Raw genomic sequence first — 17390 nt, 5'->3', positions numbered from 1 at the left:
TGAACTGACCAGGGGGGAGGATCTGCCTCTCTCGCCATTTCCTCGGCTGACCAGCTGTGTTTGTTTTTTTTGGGGGGGGGCTTTACCTTATGTGGCAATGCACATACATAGCAATGAATACATATTACCACATACAAGTTTCAATTTTAAAAAGCTAGACCAACAACCCTCTGATTGGTTGTCTCCATTGATTGACAGGCCGCGGAGTGGTGAGTGAAAATGTGTGTTGCTCTTTCTTTTGCGTTTTGCACAGCAGGTGAGGAGTGAAAAAGACGAGATGTCACAGCAGGAAGGCTTTAAAGTGTGGATGGGAGTAATAGCGTCAGTTAATGTCCCACTACTGAGGGTAGGAGGTATTGCGTGATTTGACCCTCTGTGTGGAAATACTCACAGTACTTGCCTTTAGTAAACAGAGGGACCATGAACATTCTTTTTTGGAGGTTCATGTGGAAATTCAGGTTATGCAATTTGAAATGAAATGCCCTTCCTTCCATGGGCAAATACATGATTGCTTTTAAACATGGATACAACAGCACTGCTTTACTGCAGAGAGGTGTTTTGAAGGTTAAATGTCTGCAAAAGGCCAAGGTCGTTGGAGACAAAAAGAAAATAGCCTCAGAAGAGCATCATTATGCTGTTATTTATGATGGATAGGAGAGGAGAGTGACCTTTTCAGAGCATTACTAGTACATTACATACCCACTCAGGCTCTGTATTATCAGTTCTAACTTGGGGACAGCAGGATGCTAAAAGGATGCTGGGTTGGATCCACAGTGAATTTTCCATCAATGGAATGGGACTTGACTCCCCTTCCCAATTACTATTTTTTAATTTTTATGCATTCAATTTTTAGCCTGCCACTCCCAGAAAGGTTCGTGTCAGGTTACAAACGTATAAAATCTCCAATAAAATTCCCTAAAAACAATATACAATCCACAATTACCTATACAAAAATCCAAGACACAAAGCAGCAAGGTAAAAATGATTAAAAGACCTAACACTTCCGGGGGTGGACATGGGATAATTGATATCCAACTGACAGTAGAATGATCCAAGAGAAGGGGAAGGTGGGGGTCCAGATCTTCCTTAGCACACTGGCCTCAATCACAGACCTGGCAGAAGAGCTCCATCTTGCAGGCCCTGTGGAACACCAAAAGTTCCTGAAGGGCCTGCAGCTCTTCTGGGAGCTCATTCCACCAGGTAGGGACCAGGACCGATCATGACAAAATATTGTTCCTATGGAATGGGTGACTCGGAAGGGAAAGCACCTTGAAGATGCATCTTTACATTGAAAGCTAGCCTAGTAGAGTAGTGGTTAGAGAAACTAGGATCTGGAAAAGCCAGGTTCAAATCCACGCAGCTGTGAACACTTGCTGGGTGACCTTGTGTCAGTCACTCTCTTACCCTAACTGACATCACAGGAGGAGAAAGAAGCGAAGCAAACCGCATACACACGGGATGGAATGCAACAGCGGCAAAACCCAGAGTATCCAATTATGCACACGGCTACTCTGGAGCTGCTTCTGGTTGCGCCCTGGTCCCGGGAAGCTCCACTTTCTTTCGCATCTCGCTAACGCAGCTTTTTCGGCGGCATACCTTGACTCTGCACCCGGTTGCTACCTACAGCGTGCATAATTGGTGATTTTAGCTGCCGCCATTCCACCCTGAATGCGGACCTTCCACTCCATGCATAATGGGCCAATATGATGCTTTAAAGTGGGGGTCATCAACCCCCGGTCCGCAGCCCGGTACCAGGCCGTGAAGGCTATGGTACCAGGCAGCCGGCAGCCGCACCTGCCCCCCCCAGCAGTGAGAGGGAGGGGAAGAGGCAGGTGCAGCCGCCGGCACGCCGGCGACATAAACGCGCACACGCAGAGCTGCTACACGTGCGTGTTTGAGCCCCCTGCTGGTGAAAACGTGCATGCGAGGCAACTGCGCATGCACGTTTTCACTCAGCTGCCGCGCATGCTCAGCTCCCGGGCCGTCGGCTCTCCCTCACCCCCGGAGGCGGTCCCCGACCACATAAAGGTTGGGGACCGCTGCTTTAAAGGACTTTTCAACCAAGATCTAGGTGTTATGTATGATTACCAAAATTAATAATTCATATTTACTGAAAAATATTTTTTCAAGACACTGTAAAATAAACAAGTTAGCACCACAGCAGAGAGGCAGGTGGATTCAAACACAAACATATCACAAATGTTTTCCATTTTGTAAACCTTGTCAGGCTTTGAGACACTAGCTAATAGCAAAATTTAGAGTTTTCAAGTAGTAAATGACTGTTGGACTTTTTCAGAGCTGCCTCTTTAAGAAAGGCAGTTCCAGGTGTGTGATTCTTCTGGAATTTCCCAGCTGCTTGTGTAGGTCAGTGTCTCTTTAACCTCTGAAACTTGCTGTTGCATTTTTTTTTAAAGCCCATCAGGCAGTGTAGAGCCTTATTACCATTAGAAGTCAAGAGTTTCTTCTTTTTAATGATGTCCAAACAAATTAACTGTTAAAAATAAACTGCAGGGGGGCACAGTGGGAAGTGAAATTCACCAAGCTGAATATCAAGAAGAATTAAGTGCCACAGCTCTGCCTTACGTGTCCGTAAAAATGGACTTGACGAGTTTAAATGCAAAAAAAGACTGGAAGGATTCCCTATTGATTTCTGAAAAGTGTGGGAGCACATCCTCCCTGCTGATGTCCATTAACATACTCATGAATATATACATATAAATTGGGTGCTTCAAGTTTTTAACCAGCTGTTCACTGCAGTTGGGGGGAGGGTGTTTTGTTTTGTAGAGGACTGGGGCTAGAGCTACAAAAATGGCTGCTATTGCTTCACAGCAGAAATTTTAACAGTTTTATGCCCCACAAAGGAAGAAAATACTTTGAAGTCAGGTTGACATATTTGGGAACCCTGCTGAGCCTGGCAGAGGTCTTTCCATTTCACTGGAGACCCTGGACCAATGTTGTGTTTGGAATAATGAACAAAATGCAGCACAAAAGTATCAGACACTCTACTACTTGTTTCCAGAAACATCACACCTGAAATGTGCTCAACTCAGACTCAAAGGCCAAGAGCACTCAGGTTCATGCCAAAGACCTTTGGCTTAGGGTTTTCCAAAATAACTGAAAATGGGAGGGGCTTATGTTTACTTCCCCAATTGGTCCAGTCTCACATTTCTTTCCCCTTCATATGCACAGAGCCTCTTTTTCTCCATTTGTGAACTTGACCAATAGATCATGTTTTTGCGCTTTCCAACATGGCTGCAATGCTTGGTTGTGAAGGAAGAATAAGATGGAGAGTCTTGTGGACCTGTGTCCCAGGCCCATAAACTCCTGGGAAAATGGCTTGTTTACCTTGTGGTAATGTTTGCTGAAATTATTTAATTTGGTACAAGAGAATGAGTTTGACTTACAAGAAACTCCTTATTTAACTTAGTGAAAGGAATTAGCATTCTTGGCTGTGGTACAGAACCTAGTGCAGATATTTCTGCAAGCCTTCCATCATAGAATAAACAGAAAGGATAGTGTTGGCTGCGTTTAAATATTCAAGAGAGAAAAGTACCAGGCTGCTCAAAATAACAAGAGAAACAAACTTTGTATAGAAAGAAGAGAGGAGAGAGCCCTAACTAACTGAAAAATATCAGTAAGTTCCTTATCTAACTATGCTGAATGCATATCTCCTTCTATGCCTCCTGCGGGACACTCATCACTTACTTTTGAATCATACACACTACAGATCTTGCATATTTCAACAGATAACACACAAGATGGTATGCTGGCACTTCAATAAATTATAGTGGTACTGCAGGAAGACTATCCTGGTATAGGCAAGGTCATGTTCATCACTTTAGGTAACTATGGAACAACATGAACTCACTAAGGGCAAAGCCCATTGTAGCCAAAGAAACAACAAGCGCTAGGATGTATACCTGCACTGTGGTCTTCCTGGGGGCTGGCTATATGGCAAAAGCTTCTGCTCCATCCTGGACTCTTGAGGCCATGCCTCAAAACCTCAAGGAACATTGTTCAGGGATGCCAGCTTCCAGTGGGACCTGGAAAACTCCCAAAATGAAAGCTCCTCTCCAGACTGCAGAGATCAATTCCCCTGGAGGAAAGAGCTCCTTGGGATTGGGGGTGGTGGTTGTATAGCACTCCCCTCTACACACACACCCACACACACAAATACACACACGGAGAGAGAGAGTGAGAGAGAGAGAAGACAAGAGCATTCCTTCCTTCTCGAATAGCAAACCTTTATTAACCACACAATCATCTCTCCATGTAGGAATACCAAATTTTAAAAAATGAATCCCCTAAGAGTCAATGAGCAAGTAAAAAAAGACTTACACCATTCTCCTGCAACAGCTTCTTTAGCCTGTGCTCCAGCTACATCTCTTGAAGGCAATGGCAATTTGTACACCTTGGTGTAGTGGTTGAGAAGCAGCTTCTAATGTGGTGAGCTGGATTTGATTCCCTGCTCCTCCACATGCTGGGTGACCTTAGGCTAGTCACAGTCCTGTTAGAAACTGTTCTTACTGAGCAGTTTCTATCAGAGGTGTCTAAGCCGCAGGGTGTCTGTTGTGGGGAGAGGAAGGGAAGGCTGTTATAAGCTGCAATGGGACTCCAGTGGGCTATAAAAAACAGGGTATAAGAACCAACTCTTTTACTACTGGGTAGGTGCTACTGGGAAACTCCACGTGTCCCCATGGACTCATGGTACTTCTTTGCCTCATCTACAGTTTCCCCATCTTCCATGCTATTGGTCTCAAATTTATTTTGTTGTGAGGGTCTTGGAAAGATTGCGGCAAGACCTGGGTGCCATGCATATGGAAAGGGAAAGTCAACATCTGTCCTGTTGTAAACCAACGTGCTCTTCAGCAAGGCGAAATGAAAGGTTGAGTGGCCTAATTGCTTCCCCTATCCCACAGGATAATTGGTTTCCAGGATTTCAGCTTGGCTGCTCTCTGTAGATTGCAATACACTTCTGTTCTCGCCCTCTTTCTCCAAAGAACTGTGTGTGATTACGTTAAGGAGAGACAGCGAATTTCTTGGTGTCACTCTCTGTATTATAGTAAACACAGTTATCCCTTTCTAACCACATTGAAGTCGTGGGTTTAAATCTGTGTGGGATGGCACGGTGAGTGTGGGGTGGCAACTGGGAGTGAGATTATTATTATTATTATTATTCACATTTTCAAGATACCACCATCTTATCCAATATAATTGGATATCTGTAGACATGAAGTAGGCATTGTGGCCTTTTCAATTAGACAGCCTTTGAGGCATATATTTACTAAACAACTGGGGAGTGCAGCTGATGTATCATACTTCATTCTGATTGATACTTCACTCACTTTCAGAATGTGGGTAGAAGCAGCTCTGTAATATTCTGAGTCACAACTATTTTCGACTGGCTGTTAATATTCCATTTTTGCCAGAATGCCATACTTGTAGGGCATAAATTAATTGCTGGTGTAATAGGCTTATCCCATTGCATTGATTTTGCAATTAAGCATACTTTTATTCTGTGCACACACACACATACCCAGCAGTGTCATCTCTTTGGAAGGCATGCTGGGTTTTCAAAAAGAATGCCAGTAACAGAGAGGAGACAGATTCATCTCAAATGGAGCCTGAGATCACAATTGAATTTTGTCTTTTCCCCAGCCTGAGAAGATTAATCTCAGTATGCAAGCAACAATGGGAACAGAGCGGGGGGACAGGAGAGGGGCATGGGGGGGAAGGCAAATGTTGCTCACGACCGTGGGCATACAACAAACTGGATTGCAGCTTCTAACTCTTCCGGCTGCTGTCATTTAAATGTTGCTCCCTCTTTCTGTTAACTTTTACCCTTGCAGATAATGATCCACCTACAAACATATATGCACCACTCCAACAGCCAGCATTCATTGTTTAATATATTGGAAAAAATTACTTTCACATAATCCCCTTTTCTGTTTGAAAATTCTGTGTGTGTGTGTGTCTCTTACATACACTCACAGCCTAAGGGGAGCTTTTTCTGCAGGAAAATCTGGCAGTGAGAAAGATCCAAAAGCCCCTTTCCTTTAAATCACCCATTGCTAAGCTGAAGCGTTTGCAAAATGAAAACTGGAGAAGGGCATACAGCCAAGTGCTCTGTGATCAGCAGGGCTGAGAACAGCCTAACAGTTTCCATGGAGGCAAACACCTTTAGATATCACAGCTATTTGGAGTCACCAGCCAGCAACATAACAGTACAGGTAGTATCACTTACCAGCAGCTGGGCAAAGTGGAGTACTTGGGGATAGCAAAGGGGGGATGAGACTGAAAGGAGGGAGAGGAGAATGACATTATCGCACTGGAGAGGGAGAGCATTAGCCCCAACTTTATTGATTAGAGTTTCCTCAGGCCATGATGCAGCACAAGTTGGGGGTTATGGGTGCAGCTGACAGTGAGTCACCTCCTCAAACCACCTGTGGGAGGTAACCAAGGAGCAACTGGGTGCAGCTGACAGCCCACCTGTTGACAGAAGACTCTCTAATCAGCCTGTTAGGAACAGTCTTGGGCCAAATACAATGGAAGAGGTGTTTCTGCCCACTACTGGGGGCACAAAATGGCTTCATGCCCTTCACCCCCCAACCTCTTAAGGGGAACCCCTTTTAGCCTCATGCAGGGAGCTTATATCTGTACCTCTTCTACGTACCCAGCCAATGCCAGCATTCTTATTGGTTCCGTGGAACCCCACCGATTATCTGGTTTCTAAACTATGGTTAGCACATTTTGAAAGTGAATATTACATACCACTATCAATAGGATTGTTACAGTTTTGCTTAAAATAGCTCCATTTTGTAGTCTTGCTCACAGCTCTACTGCAGTTGTTATTGAACTTGTGACTATAATATTAGCTCTAGAAGAGGATGTCACTGACAGTGACCTTGCATATATCATAAATTCTATGACAAAGAAAAGACACTCTCTTAAGGTCCCGTGGATTTGTTTCAGCTTTGGATAACGTGTTCTTTAAGAAGGCAAATGAAAACATCAAAACTGAAAAATATTAGAGGAAATTAATGATAATTTTCTTTCAAACAATATGAGAGGACATGAAAGCTCTGCTATTGTAACAGTTCTTTCAAATGTTCAAGTTATCACTTGATTTAGCATTTATCTAGTGATAACTACACATTTTTCAATGCAATTTTAGAAAGATGGGATACTGTTCATCCCTTCCCAGGATCAGATTTATTCATGCTCTTTGTTTTATGATGAAAACAAACAAAACTCAAAGGCAGAAATATGAAAAATAGGGGATCTTTATTTAAATAAAAACACACACACGTGCACAATGAATATGGCTTTCACACAGAAATCAACTGAACATTCTAGACCAATAAGCAAAATGACGATGCAAAAAAGAGGAGCATGCATATAAAGCAACAAGGCCCAAAGTTAAAGAGGACAGCTATCACAAATATTTTCCACCAGCTCTGCCACCTAGATAAAGCACATGTTCTTTGGACTTCCCCTATAATATTTCATGGTAGAGATCAATGCTTTATAGGGGCTAGGCACAGCTCACTGACCTTTGCTCTTGCAACAGTCCTAATGGAAATAAACACATATTGCTTAGCAGTGATAGTGGAGAAAGTCTACTGCAAGGTCAGAGAACTATTCTGACTTGGCCAACAGGCTTCCATGTATTCAATGGCTTTTGGCCACCACCTGCCCCACCAGCTACTTTTGCAAAGCTCCTTGTGTTTCAGAAAATTGTTGTCATTCCTGTGCCTTAAGAAACCCAAATACCACAAGGCACATGTTGCATTTTATTGAACGTTGTGACCAAATCCTGCTTTGAATACTAGATTATACCTGGATATTTGTTTGTTTGTTTTATCTATCTATCTTGGCATTTATATCCTGCCACTCCTGCCAGCGGATGGTGGTGGGTCGCAAGATCGGATATTACATATCCATAAATTTGCATGCAGAGAACAGGCTTCTTTGAGTGCCTGGTAGCATAAAATGAAAGATGGCTTATCTCCCATAAGATTATCACAATAAAGAAAACAACATTACTTCAGGGAAACAAGTTTCTGAAGTATGTGCAATGCTTTCCTACAAACACTGACCTACAGATACATTCCATTCCTCCCTGTTAAAGAACGCTAAAATATTTAGTGTTCTTTGGGCAACTGGAAGCACATACTTGAATGCATCACTCCTTTTTTTCTGGGAAAAAATGGCAAAAGAAATAATAAACAAGGGACAAGCCAAATCTAATGGCATTGGAAGTGCTGTAAAAATACATTTACTACAGAAACTGGTAGTTTTAAGCATGCAGAAAACTCTATATAGTATTAAATAATTTAGAAGTGTCAGCCGGCTGTATATGCTAACTCAGTAACATCCTTTCTGGAGCAGAATTTAAAATGCACTATACTTAACAAGAGCATAGCCAGTTTCCTATATTCACGGCTTTAACTGCTGCTGGTAGATTTTCTCCTATTTCCTTGTAAAACCTGTAACAAGGTCAGAAGAATTACAGCTTTCTGGAGGTAAACTGCCAATACGTTATTTTTTTCTTTTCTAAAAAGTCACTGAAAGGTTCAGAGATATCAGTCCCAATGTGTAAGTATCAGTCCTGATTTTAGCTTTTTAAAGCAGTACCACAGGTTGAATCCAGAGCTGGGATAGAGTTGAAAGGCATACTCCTCATGGAACTGTTTCTTTCTATTAATGGGGGGCTTCTTCATCTAGAGAGAGGGTTCGATTGCATTGGATAGATTCAACCAGTAGTTGAACCAATAGTTCAAAAGGAGTTAACCATATATAATTATTGGGAAAGACACATGCTGTCATGTCTACTTTATTCTTCATATACATTCTCCTGCATACACACCACTGGAACAAATGTGTGGTAGAACAGATATGCAGCTCCTATTCATTTCAATGGGACTTGTGCAGAAGAGCTGGTGCATTACATTTGTTGTTGTTAGGTGCAAAGTCGTGTCCGACCCATTGTGACCCCATGGACAATACCTGACCATTAACATTTCTAGTGCAAAAAAAAAGAAGAAAAAAAGATTCTCTGACTTAATGCTTTACTGCCTTCAGTCAGAGATTTATGTAAAATTACAGTACATGTTACTATTATTTTATTACAATACAAATCACAGACACATAATGCAATAGCATGTACTGCTATGAATTATTCCATAATAACAGCCAATTATATCTAATTCAATATTTCTGAATTATACCTGCCTTTATGTTATGTCAGTTTAGACATACCTTGTCAAAAAATTTAAGATGCTTTCTGACATCTTTCTGTACACTTTGGTTGGTTTCTTTTCTACAGGACAAAAATTGTCCAAAAGTGCTTATTGTAGAGACGGATAACACACTGGCTCCATGAAATATATTGAAGCATAAGTGAGATCCATTAAAGAAAATGAGCTAAAAAACAAGATCATGCCAGATGGCCGTCCTAGAGGAAATGCGTCATTCAGAAAACCCTCCTGTTCTGCATCCTTACAAGAGTTTTCACAGAGCAAACACTTAAAAAAGAATTTCACTTACACCAATTGGAGGCATCAGTCAGTGCAGCACCTTTAAATATGACTCTTTTATATAATTTAAATACAAACGTACACCACATCTTTTATACATTTCTATACATTTGCCTGGAAAATAGCTCCTGTCCTTATATTTCATGTGATACCTTCCAAATTTAAAAAAAAAAGATATTCTTGGTGTACCAAAAGTAAGCTCTGTTGGTCTCTCTAATACTCGGGAGAGGCTGGTTCAGCTTTGGATCCTGAAAGGCAGCAAGAATTGTCTGCGGGATCCAGAGGCATTTTTGAATGAGCAGAGGCACTTTTGCTCATGCAAAAAAAAGAAAAGAAAAAAAAAGGATTATCCTATCTAGCTGTGGACTTCTTTACCACAACCCAAATGACTTCAAAGTGATTACCAAGATTCAGGAATGGCTTTTCAAGGGCTGCAATGGGTAGGAGGCAAGAAATCTCTCTTTTCTGAACAGAACTCCAATCATGGTTCTCTGGATTATACCTATGGTACTGAGACTCATACAGGAACACTCAAGCTTTAGATAAAGTGTGCAAAAAATTGTTTTGTTTCAACATTAACACATGCAGCTGAAACTGCAGAGATCCATTAGAAAATTACTGAGGGTCACCGACATTAACATTCCTTTCAAAATCTCTCATGAACCACAGAAGAGCAGCACCTTTGCTTTGCCATCAATCCTAAACCGGCTGAGTGATGAGCAAGGTGTTACTTCTGTCCAGGTTCATAGTGACCTCTACCGATTCACCCGTGTCTCAGCACCTGGTCTTCAATCTGATTAATGACTGAACTTTGAGTTGGGGCTGGCTTATGACACACACTATAATTTTGATGAAGAGGCTGTGTTTATGTAAACAGACTGCTAGTTTTCAGAGCATTCAACCTACCATACTTTATCACTCTCTCCCTCTCCCAGTGACAGTACAATTTTGGCAAAAAATGGCCCCTATGTAGTTTTCCTCTTTCACTCTCCAAACCTGAGGTGCACACAAAACAAAGCAATTTGTGTCAACTAATGAACGTGGCTGTGTGATCTTTTTTTTTTTGTGGTCTAAAGCTTAGGTATCAGCTTTTCCATATGTCCCCTCTGGTGGTCGGTAGTACTTTGGGAAAGCCATCAGCTGTATCATGTTGAAAGCATACTTTCTGCATTTGACATTCTTCAGTACATTCTCTATGCGGCATCCTTCTCTGGTGAAAAGGGGGGGAGAAAGACAACTTCATGAAACAAATAATAAATAAATATGTTTTATTTATATATTGCAGAGTTTTGGCAACAACTGAAGTAAAAATAACAAAGATTCAACTCTACAATATTTTTCTCCCACAAGTGATGATACATCTTACAAAATTAGATCCAAGGCCAGGCCCAATGCAGTTATTGCCCTTAGAAGTATGTCATGGGATTTTTAATATTTATCTTGCACTGTGGCTTGATTAAATACTTTATGATATATTCTTACTCTAACCTTAGAAATATATTTTCTTTTAAAATTTCTAATAATTTCCCCACCCCCAATTATTTTGCTTCTGCTGTACACATTAAACTTCACCTACTGTGTGAAGGTTCTATGGATAAGGCATTTTATTAAATCTGGCCCTACAGGTTGGAAAACGAAATGGGCATCTTTGTCTCATTTTCAATATGTTCAGCTTTGCAATGAAAGATAAAGAAGACAGCTTTCTAACCATCTGATCCAACTCTCAGCACTACAAAAAAAAAAAGATGCTCGTTCACATATAGTACAAAAGCCACGAGAGCCACCATGGTGCGTCAAGAGGCCAACAAGACTTTGCTTAAAGGAACATAAAAGGTGCTTTGGAAAGCAAAAGCAACAATTACAAACAGGTTAATTGGTTACAAAGCATAACTTATCTAATGTCTGAGAATGGCTTGGCAGAAAGGGGTTAGTAGCAACAAAGAAAAAGTGTGAACTTATTTGCTCAAACAGAAGATCCTACCAGCAAGTATCAATGAAAAAGAGCTAAATGAAAACTAGTCCTTCAAACTAACCTGCTCCGAGCACATGACCTAGCTCATTGCTAGATATCAGACTATCATTGCAGTATAGCAATAATTCGCAACTGGACTGGTTTGTTCTTAATCCACAGAGGAAAATCCAGTTGCAAATGATTGCTAAAGTGTAACAGCAGAGATATGCAGCCCTAGATGCAATGTGTGCGTGTGCAAATCCATGTCCCATTTCCTCATCATTGCTGATTGATTAAGGGCTGATTATTGCCACAGATAAAAATATCTCCATGCAGTGTGTATCCCCAGTGGTCTCCCCATGTGAACACTACAAAGCTATCATATCTAAGGAAAACATTATTTCTGAGGAGGTAAACTGGGGCCTGGATAGCCCAAGTTAGCTCAGGCTCATCAGATCTTGGGAGCTAAGCAGCATCTGCCCTGGTTAGTGTTAGATGGGAGACAGTAAGGAATACCAGGGTTGCTATGAGAGGCAGGCAATGGCAAAACACCTCGGAATGTCTCTTGCCTTGAAAACCCTACAGGGCTGCCATAAGTTGGTTGCAATTTGAGGGCCACAAAAACAAAACAAAAAAACCACCCGCCGTGGCAATTTCCACATCTTGTTGCCCAACTGTCTGTTTCAGAGAGGAGAGGGGGTGATTTCTGCAAATAGGTCCCCTTATGTAAATATGTGAATTGGCCCTGAACAGGAATCTGTGTTCAATGACTCAGAATCATATGTGATTAAGAGCCACTAATATAAACTGCCTTTCTTAGAACTAATGACAGTGCAGAGAGGTTTCCTAGGAATAAGAAGCAGATTCAACCCCTTGATGCATAGTATGCCCTCTTCATTTCTATTAAAAAAACATTTACAGTTAAAGACGTTGGCTTTTTAAGGACAAATTCTGCAGGTATGAAGATGTAGAAATAATACAGCACATATTTTAAAAATCTCAAGCTTTTGTAGAAAAGAAAGGAACAGAAGTTTACTGATATTTGGCTAATAATAGAGCAAGACTTAAAATAAGCCACACAACCAGCAAATGTGAGCTGACAAGCAGCAAGGCGACAGGATAGAAGTGACGAGAAGTTGGCTTGTTATCAGTTAGACAGCCTGTTTCGGGATCATCCGATTCATTCAGTGTTCCCTGGGTTTGTCTGCTGTTAAACAGGGGAAGTTAGGAACAAATAAGAGAGTGTTTAATAGAAGGAAAAAGCAACACTTAGGTAGTCCAACAACAGATACACTAAAGCTAGCCATACAGAATAAGAAATGTATACTAAATATTTCTATTTCAGGGTTACTTTGTGCGCAGCATTCCAAATATTTAAGCTACCTTTTAAGCTGAATAGAAAAACAAGTGCCCAGTGAAAGCAAGCTGCTAGTATGCCTTTGCACGTTAAAGGCACATTCACAGGATGGAAGCTCTTAATGGAATGCCCTCCGACAAGGGAAGAACACAAATGCTATGAAGTGGAAATAAATGGATAAATGTATGACTTTCAGTACAACAAATGAGAACAAATGGAGATGATGCAAAGCTGCATAGAGCTCTGATGCAACATGGCCTGCAGAGCATTTCCCAGCCTCAAAATGGATGGGGAATCCTTCCAGTCAGGGAGCTCTGCTCAGACCCTGGAGAGCCACATGCAAAACAAAGGGCCATTCCGCACTCGTTCAAAATTGCACAATGGTTGCAAATTGAAATCACTACTGATTTGCTGTTATACACAACGTCGTTGACAATCTGCAACACTCCTGAAACCGATCCACAAAAAGCGCTTCGTTGTAGCGCTTTCAGGGAAATCCCAAAAAGTGGATTCACCCTCCGGAAAGCGCTATATTCTTGCAACCAATCTGCAACACTAGCGGGAAAGTTCTGTGCGTTACCATTGTTGCGATTTCTGCAAAGTCCCTCCCCCTGCCTCTCTCCTCTGATCTTCCGGCGAAGCGATCACCATTTTTTTTCTCATTTTCCCAGCGAGGCTTCCCCGGCTGGGGAAGCTCCCCAGAGCTGTTTAAAGTCACCAAGCAACACACAGCCCCGTTTGCTGGTTTATTACCCCTTTATTTTTCACTCTATTTTCGGCCGAAAATCGCGCCCATGCGGGGGGGGATATTTTTTGTCCACTCGGGGGGAGCGTGGCAATGATGAAACGGCAGCTCAAACAACACCTGCTAGCTAGATGGGTCTCTCCGTTGCAACGAATCAATGCAGATTCGTTGCAACATGTGGGTTTTTTTTAAACCTTCCTTAAACGGAAAGGGGCTTTTTTGGGAGCATGATAACGGCTGCCCATTGGCTGCTCGTTTGATTGATGGCCAGGGGTGGGACAAAGCTTGGCAATATCGCTTCCTGGCTAGCGATTTTTGCCGAGACCGTAAACCTTTGGGAAATGATAGAAACACAACTGGATTCCACTACAAAGGCAGGTATGCATAACGACGAATTCCACTATTTAAAATGGCGTTTTTTTTGTTCCGCAACCAATTTGCTACATAGATCCTGGTGCGGAATGGCCCAAAGTATTTCATAACTTTTTTTGGTTTTAAGCACTTCCTAATACAAAAATATTTCCAGCTTTTTAGCAATTAATGTCCTGCTGCAAACTCAGCACTGACTTGTACTAACTTAGTGACCAGCAAAATTGCCAGGATATCAGTTTTTGAAAGTGAATGCTCCCTTTACTAGTTATCTGACAAAGCGATCTCTGACTCTCACAAATGTATAGACCCTGAAAATCTTGTTGGTCTTTAAGGTGCTATAGGACTAAAGTCTAGCTATTCTACTGCAGATTCTTTTTCTTTTAAAGAAAAAATATAAACAATTTATTAGAGTTCAGATATTTAAAAACCTTAAAAGAATATCAGTGGGCACACATAAATCATCTGGGTAGGTACACCAGTATTGCCAAATGGTTAGGACCTTGACCTAAAAACTTATTTGCAGGACCAGAACCAGCCATACCAAACCAAATTTTTCCCCCTTGTGGAAAATTGTATATGTTGTTTACATACATGCACATCTGTATTATTGACCTCTGATGAAGATCTGTTAGATTGAAACAGGTTAAGTCTAGGTCCTAGCAATTTGGCAATACTGGAGTACTTACACAAATGTTTTATGTGTGCCAACAGATACACTTTTAAGGATTTTAAATATTTGAACTCCAATAAATTATTTATATTTTTCTCAAATTGATTTTATCTCTAACCGTTTTGATTCTTGCCTATTTCTCAGGTTGGGTTTCTGTTTCCCTTTATGTTACCTGCTGTTAACATAGCTACCTTCCTGAAATTGTCAGTACTGATTTATAACTAACATTTAGGTTTAATCAACTCACAAAAATTAGGTCCAAACTTGACATTAAATATTCATTTACATGTTTGAATAGTATGTTATAAGAATTATTGGCTTTTAAAGGTTTTTTAAAACTTAACTATAAGCATAAATCTATAGAAAGTATTTAAACACACTTGCTGGTTTGTAGCTAGTACAATAGCACTCTCTCTAGTGCTCAAGAGCAACCTGTGAGTATTTCACATGCCATCTCTGTCTTTTCTTCAAATTTCAGTTTCTAGGACTTGACTCCACAACTCTGACAGCATGCCCAGAAGTAAATGTATATAATAAGTTAGTGGGATTTCAGTTTTGCTGCACTGAAAAATATTTGGCTATATTTATGTTTATATATTTAACATTAATCATTATATATTTCATATTATATATGTATGCATGTTTGGTCAGGTAGTGAGTGGGGCATACAGTAGTATTGTGGCTCTTTTGGTTGATGATGATTGCAAATGTGGCTTTTTGCAAGTCAAAGAATGAATACCACTGTATTCATGAGTAGGGATGGGCGCAAACATAAAATTCTGGTTCAGTTTGGGGTGGCCCTTCACCTAAACTGAACCAGCCAGTTTGGATTCCCCTTTTTCCCAGTTGTGGCTGGCCATAGCTGGGAGAAAGAGGGACATTACCCAGGAAGGGTTAAATGGCTGGCAAACATTTTCAGCCATTCACTTCATCCCCTCTCCACTTCAAAACAAGGGTGAGCAAAACTGATGGGTTTAATCACATGGAAGCTCATACCTTGAATAAAACTTTGTTGGTCTTAATGGTGCTACTGGACCAGTGGTCCCCAACCTGTGGGCAGCGGCCCGGAAGGCCATGGCACCGGGCCGTGGTTCCCTCTCCCCGCGCCCCCCGCAGTAAAAAACTTCCCAGGCTGCAAGCTTGCGGCCCGGGAAGCTTCTTACTGCGGGAGGGGGGAAGAGGGAATCAGGGCCGCAACCGCGCATGCACAATGCGCAGGCACGGCCCTGATTCCCTCTCCCCCCCTCCCACAGTAAGCATGCGCGATGCGCGGGCGGGGCAGTTGCCCTGCCGGTCCCCAGCCTAAAAAAGGTTGGGGACCACTGTACTGGACTCAAAATTTGTTTAGAACTGATGGTACTGTTCCTAAATTGAAGTACATGTTTTGTCTGGGCGTCAGTGTAGTTTTAAATAGTTTCCTCTGATGAATTTCGTTTTGATCAGTGCCATCACTTTAGCAAAGTTCCCTCTTTTGAAATCAAAAGTGATCGTTTGTGCTCATTGTTCCCAGTCACTGCAACAACCCCTGAATCTCTTGCTAGTTCTTGAGCTCTTCTCAGAATCAAATCCAGAACTCATTAAGAAAGCTAACAGAATGTTGCCCTATCCCCGAAGGCTGAATAAAGTCTTAGGATTCTTTAATCATTACAGAGATCAACTACTGTGGTAAATTCTGGAACTATTCAGCAACTGTTAATTAGCTTGTGGATACTAGAGAAACAGCAACTTTTTGCTGTTGTGCATAGTCTGTAGACAACATTTTATGCAATTACCTTTGACTCCGTACTTCATGCATTCCACGGCTCCTTGACTAGAGATGTTTGAATGCCTGTTGATTCAGCTCACGCTCTGTCCTCAATCAGGGACTATTTTTTTGTAAAATAGTTTGGCTCAGGATGAACAACTCATCCCTGTTTTGTGCAAATTGCAATTGGTAGTATCTCATGCATAGGGATCGACATGCAGTTTAATGAAAATTCTAGTCCTCCCCCCACCCCCCATATACACACACACGACCTGTCATCACTGATGGCAGATTGCTAACCAATTATGAAAACAAACACTGTTTCTAAGGATACACTGCACTGTTAAAAATGTTTACCACTTGACACCCATTTATGTTCATGCCATCATCAAGGTTATTTCTTGTACGCTTATTTTTGCACAGCCTAATGGGTGTTGTAGTTGCCTGTGCATCACTGAACTACTTGGCCTTCCATGACCCTATGACGCTAGGGCAGGGTAGTCAACCTGTGGTCCTCCAGATGTTCATGGACTACAATTCCCATGGGAATTGTAGTCCATGGACATCTGGAGGACCACAGGTTGACTACCCCTGCCCTAGGGGAAGATTAATTCCATCTACAATGCAAATGACAAAGTGGATTGTAAATAAGAATGAGTATGACAAAAAAAATCAGTTCAGTTTGGAGCTGCTTGAAACTGAATGCCAAACCAAATTGAACCCCAAATGCCCCAAAGTGAACTGGAAAGTTTGAATCCCCCCTTCTCCCAGATGTGGTTTCTTGTGGGCAGGAGAAAAGGGGGATCATCCAGGAAGGATTAAATGGCTGCCACTCATTTAGCCCATTTTACTTCCCCCCACCTCAAAGCGGAGGGGAGGACAGCAAAACTGATGGGTTTAATGGCTTGCAGTTATTTAAACCTAACAGCTGACTGGTGGACCTGCCTGGCATTAGGTTTAAATGGCTGGCAGCCCTCTCACCGGTCCATTTTGCTTCACCCTTTGGAAGGAG

At 41.7% G+C, this 17390-nt stretch overlaps 1 protein-coding gene across 13 annotated transcripts in view; it reads right to left on the bottom strand.

Moving 5' to 3' along the window:
• Positions 1–7265: 7265 nt before the first annotated feature.
• INPP4B (inositol polyphosphate-4-phosphatase type II B) overlaps positions 7266–17390 on the bottom strand; it is a 291154-nt gene continuing 281029 nt past the window's right edge. For 7 of the 13 annotated variants that reach the window (XM_077300219.1, XM_077300215.1, XM_077300220.1 and 4 more), the window contains one exon: positions 7266–12697. In XM_077300219.1, coding sequence (XP_077156334.1) covers positions 12523–12697 — 175 coding nt within the window. In that variant the 3' untranslated portion in view covers positions 7266–12522. Of the gene's footprint in view, positions 12698–16406; positions 16545–17390 lie in introns of all 13 variants that reach the window. The other 6 variants (XM_077300218.1, XM_077300213.1, XR_013224780.1 and 3 more) reach the window with 5 other exon arrangements.

Source organism: Paroedura picta, chromosome 10, assembly GCF_049243985.1.
Source record: "Paroedura picta isolate Pp20150507F chromosome 10, Ppicta_v3.0, whole genome shotgun sequence".
In the NCBI taxonomy this organism is placed as follows: domain Eukaryota; kingdom Metazoa; phylum Chordata; class Lepidosauria; order Squamata; family Gekkonidae; genus Paroedura; species Paroedura picta.
The sequence above is the reverse complement of the archived record's forward strand: the minus strand, read 5'-3'. Positions and strand labels throughout refer to the sequence as shown.